Genomic DNA, 8473 nt, shown 5'->3' on the forward strand with positions numbered 1-8473 from the left:
AGAATGACAGATCATAGAAATGAGAGAACACAACAATTTAGACCTAAATACCTAAATTGAGACAGTTTACTTATTAGATAAATAAATGGGCTTGATGGACTGAATGGTCTCCTCTTGTTTGCCAAATTTCTTATGTAAATGCAAAACTTAAAGAAAACTCACACAAAGGTATAGTGGGAGAATTCTGGGGAAAAGGCATCAAGGAGACACAGAAGAAATAAACACTAGGTAATTTGGGTTTACTTGGGCCGCCATCTCTACGTCAAAAGCCATACCGCATGCACTTGCCAGTATGTGGATGGGACACCATCTAAGAAAACCTTGGGTTGCTGCTGGAAGAGGTGTTAGTGGGCCCAACTGTAGGCACTTACCCTGTGGTCTGTGTGTAGATCTCAATGGCCCAGTGCAGTCACGGGGACACAGTGATGTAAAAATGGTGCCATCCTGCAGATGAAATGTAAAACCGAGGTCTTGACTCTCAGTGGTCGTTAAAGATATTTTCAAAAAGAGCAGGGTGTATCCTGATATCCAGGCTAAATTACCCACCATGGCCTAGTCATTGTGGCCCCCTAATCTTCAACTGTCTCTAATTGTCTCTCTCTCTCTCTATCTCTCTGGGCCCTTAACCATTTAATAGTTAATGTATGGAGAACATACTGGTGCAAAATGGCTGTTGTCGCATCATCCAAGTGGGTGCTGCACATTAGTGGTGGTTGAAGTGTCTTCCCACTCACTATATAAAGTGCTCTGAGTAATGACAAAAGTTCTATATAAATGTAAATGTAAAAGAATTATTATAGGTTGCAGTGTGTTACTGCTGATGTCTGACAATAGTTAGAAAGAAATACATTTATATTTCTTTATCAGGAAAGGTACAAATATGATCCTGCAGCACAATATAATGCAGGTCAGGATCATGTCAACTGCCTTCCTCAACAAAATAGGGAAAACAAGATAACAAAGAAATAGATATTATTAAAAATTTTAAGTTCTGGGCTCAGATATCCACAAGTATAGAGAGTATAGTCACAACATAAAAATGTATCAAAGAAAAAAACAATAAATAAACCTGGAAACACCAGTGAAACCGACAATAACGGTTTGTAAAGTTAGGAGACATTTTCCAGGCAGCGATATAGCCAGTGCCTGTGATGGAAGTGCCATCAAGAAAACACAGTGAAGGAAAATCAATGTTTCAGAATGGTGAACAAGTGAAAATGAAATTATGTAATATGGGTTCAATTCCCAGGTCTTCCCTGCGTGGAATTTGCATGTTCTCCCCGTGTCTGTGTGGGTTTCCTCTGGGAACTCTGGTTTCCTCCCACAGTCCAAAGACATGCAGGTTAGGTGCACTGGCGATTCTAAATTGTCCCTAGTGTGTGCTTGGTGTGTGGGTGTGTGTGTGTGCACGTGTGCCCTGTGGTGGCCCGGCGCCCTGGCCGGGGTTTGAATCCTGCCTTGTGCCCTGTGTTGGCTGGGATTGGCTCCAGCAGACCCCCGTGACCCTATAGTTAGGATATAGCGGGTTGGATAATGGATGGATGGATGGATTACAATATAGGGTTGTAATTATAATAGTTAAAACATATATTTTATTTGATAAACCATTCATTTGTCTAGCCTAATACCTAACAGTATTTCACTGCTTTTCAGTTTCCAGTTGTACAATTGATACTGTGGTATTAAAGATCCAGCAAAAGTGAGCTGGAAAGTTATAAAACTGCACAGCTGGCAAATGTGACTGCACTTGTAATATAATGAAATAGTTTTAGATAGATAGATAGATAGATAGATAGATAGATAGCCATAGGGAAATTTGGCTTTTTATATAAATAAATAAACATACACACATACACTATAGTCTGAACCCACACCAGAATGACTAAAAAGGAAGACAATTAAAAAAACAAAGAAAACTTCTGACTTGACAGTCCCAGTGAGGCACGATGCGTGTGAATTGCTGTTGGTATAAAGGAACTCCAGTCACATTTCTTGACACACCTTTGCAGAATAATTCATTGGCTGTAATTCCTCAAAGTTAGTGTGTCAGAGAGATGATGTGCAGAATTGTTTTTAATGGCAGTCAGGTTTGTTTTCATTCTCTCCTTTGCCAAAACCTCCAGGGGGTCCAAAGTGCATCCCTGCCTATTTAATCAGCTTGTTCTTTCGGTGGGCTTCTATTAAAGTGATGTTTCCTCCCAGCCCACAACCACGTAGAAAATCACTGGCTGTCACAGAATTGTAGAAGATGTGAAGGATGTCATTACTCTAACATTAAAGGACTGCAGTCTCCTAAGGAAGAAGAGTCTGCCCTGCCCTTTCTTATCTAGCTTCTCTTTGTTATGAGACCAGTCCAACCTGTCACTGATGTGGACTGCCAAGTACTTGTAGGTATACAATGCATACAACAGTGTATAAATTATAATATACATTATATTATATGTATAATACAATATTATAATAAACAATTAAAATATACATTGTATATAATAGTGTACATTATTCAGTCCTCGTGAATTCTATCCATAATTTCCATATTTTGCATTATGGAGAGAAGAACCTAATCACCAATCAAAAAAAATCATATTTGTAAGTATAAGAAATGATACAATGTAAAAAAGCTACAATCACTCTTTTCCCAAACCCAATAATTATAATTAATGGTAGTAAAGTGATAGTACCTACAACATCTCATACCTGGGCAAGGCAGTAGTCCATCATAGGCCACACTCACACACACCTAACCTATATTCATTCATAGTTACCAATCAAACTAAGTAACATTTGAAATGTGGAGGAAAAATTAAATATACATATAAAACCTAGAGGGGCGGCATGGTGGCGCAGTGGTAGCGCTGCTGCCTCGCAGTTAGGAGACCCGGGTTCGCTTGTTTCCGAGTTTGCATGTTCTCCCCGTGTCTGCGTGGGTTTCCTCCGGGCGCTCCGGTTTCCTCCCACAATCCAAAGACATGCAGGTTAGGTGGACTGGCGATTCTAAATTGGCCCTAGTGTGTGCTTGGTGTGTGGGTGTGTTTGTGTGTGTCCTGCGGTGGGTTGGCACCCTGCCCAGGATTGGTTCCTGCCTTGTGCCCTGTGTTGGCTGGGATTGGCTCCAGCAGACCCCCATGACCCTGTATTCGGATTCAGTGGGTTAGAAAATGGATGGATGGATGGATGGATAAAACCTAGATAAACAGCTGAGAAAGTGCAGACTTCATATAGGGTAGGAGATTTGAATCCAGAATGCTTGAGATATGACGTAGCGTCGTCCATACCAAAACTTGTTTCACTACAGCATAAAGTGGAGATAAAATTATAAAAGGTTTAAAATGACATGAAAACAGCTTTACATTTGTTTATAATGATCGGTCCAACCAATTACTGCAACCAGTTAAGTAACGTTCTAAGAAGTAACACAGATCAAAACATGGACTCTATCTAAACAGAACACCAGTTTATTTTTGCAAAACAATGAAAAGCCATTTGACTTCAAGTGGAAGCCAGCATTCCAGGTGCAAATTCACACAGTCAAGAAGAGATGATCCAGACATCACACAAAAAAAGCATACTAGTCCTGGCTGAAAGCTAGCAGAGATGCCAGAGTGCAGAATTACTGGTTCAGTAAACTGTAATCTAGATCAGTTTACTTCAGATAGAATTCTGAGGGTGTGTAAAATTGAATCACTATAAAAATGGATTTTGTTTTGAAAGCCATGAACTTTGATTTACTACCACTCGTCTAGCATGTCCTGGCCAATTTCCATTTACTTACCTTGAGGTGCCTAAATAGCAAGCACTTGAGACTGCGAGAAGAGTGTGAGGTAAAGCATTCAACACTAGCTGATTGAAGCATTGTCCAATGGTACCATTCTGCCACACAGGTAAGGGATCCAGCGGGTTACTATGGCACAGCTCTGTGAGGTAGTCAGCCATATTCTTTGGAATTAATAGATACTGCCTGTATTACAAGAGAATGAGAAGTCATCACTGTTAGTAGCACACTTAAACTGACACTGAACAATAATCCCAACAGTGAGACAACATACTTAAGCCACTATTGTGTATAATCTCTATATTGAGTCATTGTTAGGCAGTGTAATACAATACAATCAAATACAGAACTATAACAGTGTTTATAAAAGAGTACTTCTTTCAAGTATTTCTCTAAGCTTAATTTCATCTGACTCCAAAAAAATAATAAGGTAGAGAACAGAATACGGTAAGGGCAGAACAGAAAGACCAACAATAACTTCATGTATTAAGACTATCTGGCCCTTAGTATACTTATTTAATTATTGTTTTTCTTGGTTTGCACTTACTACCATGTGTAAAGCACAATGAATTATACTTTGTATTGGAAGGTGCTATATAAATAAATGTTGTTACTAAGAAAGTTGTATTTAAGAAAAGCGTGCTGTACTTTGTAGAACACCTGAATTGACTCTAATCAAGTTTTTGGGGTTTTTTTTGCAAATTACAGATTAATCAAGGATTTTTCCAGATAAACAAATTTAACCATTAAGATAATACCTCAGCAAAGGCAATAGAATTACACTCATTAGTGAGCAAGAAGGTTCAACCTGCCATTACGCCAGTCGTGAGGCAGCGTGTGACAAAAAAACAAAAACAGACGTCCAGTGAAGTCAGAGTCGAGGACAACGTCAATACATCTGGTCGAAGGAGATTGGCAGGTCAGCTCTGATTCTAAGAAAGCTTCACATCTTATTTTATGATTTTAAATGGTATTAATAATCACTGACTTGCACAGATGGAGTAAGAGCGTATTGATATTCCCCGTGAATATAAATGTATGATCTTTCTACTGCTGCCAATTCTGTTTTAGAAAATTCTAAGATTTGATCAAGTTTTAGTGGCTTAATGGCAATGTCCCGATGTTGGTGTTGGAGACTGAGGTATATTAATGGAAAGCAAAAGCTTATTAGTGACTGGCTGGCTATCTCAGTATGCTGTTATTGAATGCTTTGTTTTAAATGTTATGTGGCTGAAAAGGGCCAATTTTGGCTAGAACACAAAACATAAAAGATTTCAAAGTGGAAACTGAAAAAAAAACATTCATTATTTTCAGTCTTAAGAAGAAAACCTGCCATGGAGACTATTATAAGAAATAACACAGACAACCTGACTACAGATCTGCATTGTTTTGAAAAACTTCACAAACTTCAAAGGACTTTATTGGACAGTTATCTTATCTAAAGATCTTGACCATACATTGTTCTTCTATCTCCTGTTAAATTAATCTTAGCCTGAATGAACCTATTAATATTTTACATTTAAGAGTTTTCATTCAAACATTTACCATTGTTGTTTCTTGTCCTAGTGTGTGGATATAAACACAGGAAACTTCAGTTTCTGTATTACATCTTACCTGAAGAAGGGGCCTGAGTTGCCTCGAAAGCTTGCATACTGTAATCTTTTTAGTTAGCCAATAAAAGGTGTCATTTTGCTTGGCTTTTCTCTACAGAAATAAATTAGAAATGTATCTAAATTAAAATAATTTACTAAATAACAGGCATCACAGGTTTAACCCTGCCAAATCAACCCTTTACATTTTTTTTGAAGAAGCAACTGGAACAATTGACAAAAACAAAGTATATGACATAATTTAGTGTGACTTTCAAGAAGCCTTTGACTCGGTTGTTCCACACCAAAGGTTAATTCTAAAACTAGAAGCTGTAGGCATCAGAGGTAACCATCCAAAACTGGACCTCAAGTTGGTTAATCATCAGGAGACAAAGAGTACAGATGAGATTAGAATGCTCCCCATGCAATGTGGTCATCGGTGCAGTGCCTCAGGGTTCTGTCTTCAAACCCATGTTACTTTTTCTTATTTACATTCGTGACATTGATTCTGGTATAGTTTAGTAAACTTCCAAATTTGCAGATGACACTAAAACTGGAGGGATGGCAACAGCAAGAAGAATTCAAAAAGATTTGGACAATCTTCAAAACTCAGTAAGCACTTGGAAAATGCAGTTTAATGTTGAAAACTGCTAAGTGTGACATGTGGACAACAGGAACATCAATTATAAATACAAGATGGGAGAGACTGACCTACAGGAAGTGACCTCTGAAAATGATTTAGAGGTTTATATTGACACAATGTTTTCATCGACTAAGCAATGTACAGAAGCAATTAAAAAGAAAAACAAAATGTTAGGTTTTGCCATAAAAACTGTTGAATTTAAGCCAAGGAATGGTATGATAAAACTATACAACTCACTAGTAAGACCATATCTGGAGTATCGTGTGAAGTTTTGGTCACCATGCTACAAGAAAGACAAAGCAGCACTTGACAGATGTTCAGAGAACACCAGCCAGGTGCATCGCATGGCTTAAGAACATGTCCTACTGTGACAGACTCAGAGAATTAAATCTGTTTAGTCTCGACCAGAGGAGACTGCCTTGGGATCTCATACAGTTCTTCAAAATCCTCAAAGGCATTGCTAAAGCAGATCCAGCAAAATTCTTTCACCTTAAGGGTGAATCACGTCCTCGAGGACATCAGTGGAAATTTAGAGATGTGTATTTAAGACTGAAGCCAGCAAAGAGTTGTGGGAATTGGGAACAAACTACCAAAACATGGAGTTGAAGCCAAAACCTTTGAGCCCTCACGAATAATATGTATGAGATATGAGGACAATTTAGCTAAACAAATGGGTTTGATGGACTGAATAGTCTCCTCTCGTTTCTCAAATTTCTTATGTTTCTTAATTATTGCAGGCAGCGTGCTTCTTACTGCCTCTACCTTGAGGCTCTAAAGTTCTAACCTTTTTTGTGTGGAGTGTGCATATTCACCTTGGGTCAAACTGCGTTATCTCTACTTTCCTCTGACATCACAAATATCTGAAGTTTATATGTATGAAAATGAGCAAGTCCACCACCAACAAAACAAAAGTCAAAAGAAAGCATTCCTTTATGAAGATGCTTCAAATTTTTCACAGAAAATAGAGTGGGGTCATTAAATCAGATAAGCACTTTAAATAAGAAATGTGTGTACATTTATTTATTTAAAATCAGCGCAGTGCCACTGACTACACATCACAGTGTGTACAATGTCAGAATTACTGAAATTCATCTGCAAATGAATACAGGACTAATATTCAAATCTAATAAGACAGTGTTCAGAAGCCATTGAGACGGATAACAGAATGTTAGGTTATATAGCGCTCAGATGTGTGGAGTACAAGTCCAAGGAGGTTCTGCTCAATCTTTATGACACACTAGTGAGGCCTCATCTGGAGTCCTGTGGGCAGTTTTGTTCTCCAGCCTACAAAAAGGACATAGCAGTGCTAGAAAAAGTCCAGAGATGAGCAACTAGGCTGATTCCGGGGCTACAGGGGATGAATTATGAAGAAAGACTAAAAGAGCTGAGCTTTTTCAGTTTAAGCAAAAGGAGATTAAGAGGAGACATGATTGAATTAGTCCAGTTGATTGACACGTAATTTAAAACAAGAACATGGGGACACAGTTGGAAATGTCTTAGGAGTAAATTTCACACAAACATTGGACATTTTGGTACTTGTATACTAAAAGGACGGCTAGTATCCTTGTCTATTATAGTGACACAAATCGGATTTTCGTTTTTAACATTAGGCACCCAGAGGGGACATTAACATTACGGACCTATAGGCAACTATGCTCCACCCCCACTAACTTTAAGGTTAGTATTTGTGGTTGGGGTATATCAGTTTTATAATTTAAACACCAAAAATTAAGCAACTGGGGAGCGTCCCTCACGGAGCCCAACACTAGAATGGGTAGGACCTGCCATCCGTTTAGTACACAAGTACTGATGTTTTTCTTCACATGGACAACCACAGACACATGGAATAAGTGATCAAGCATTGTGTCAGACAGGAGAACTTTGGAGACCTTCAGAGCTAGACTTTATTTTGGAAGATTTAAGTGGATAAGACTAGTAATTTTGTTGCGCTGAATGGCCTGTTCTCATCTTGAGTGTTCTAATTTTTTTCTAGCAGAAATACGCTTACAAAAATGTAACAAACTAATCTATGAAGACAATGTTATCTAAAAAATAACATCCCCATTTTGGATACATCCCATCCATTTTTAATCTGCTATTCCATTTCTGGGACAGGGTGAGATGGAGCCTGTTCCTGTAGTACTCGATCCATGGCAGGAACCAAACCCGGACGGGCGCCATGCCATCACTTAGCATACACGTGTAATTTAAAGTTGCCCATTGTTGATGACGTGTACGCTTACGGTAACGTATTATTCAGATATCCTTTAATTTGTCATTTCTGTACAACCACCGATGTTTTTGTACTTCTGTAGCCGCAATTAATTTATTTTCCATCGAGCCATAGACCTCATCGAGTAGCTGGTCCACCAAATAGATTTTGTGTTCAATTCAAATAGGAAAACGAAAGCAAGCCCTAAAATCAATGCAAACACAGTTCTATAAAGCAAAAGGTTTGCTATTATTTGA

At 38.4% G+C, this 8473-nt stretch overlaps 1 protein-coding gene across 1 annotated transcript in view; it reads right to left on the minus strand.

The window, feature by feature from the left end:
- Window positions 1-8473, minus strand: part of abcc10 (ATP-binding cassette, sub-family C (CFTR/MRP), member 10) — a 51707-nt gene that overhangs the window by 42574 nt on the left and 660 nt on the right. Inside the window, exon 2 of the mRNA XM_039738078.1 lies at window positions 3773-3958. Coding sequence (XP_039594012.1) covers window positions 3773-3933 — 161 coding nt within the window. The 5' untranslated portion in view covers window positions 3934-3958. The remainder of the gene's footprint in view (window positions 1-3772; window positions 3959-8473) is intronic.

This window comes from Polypterus senegalus, chromosome 16 (assembly GCF_016835505.1).
Source record: "Polypterus senegalus isolate Bchr_013 chromosome 16, ASM1683550v1, whole genome shotgun sequence".
Classification (NCBI taxonomy): Eukaryota; Metazoa; Chordata; class Cladistia; order Polypteriformes; family Polypteridae; genus Polypterus; species Polypterus senegalus.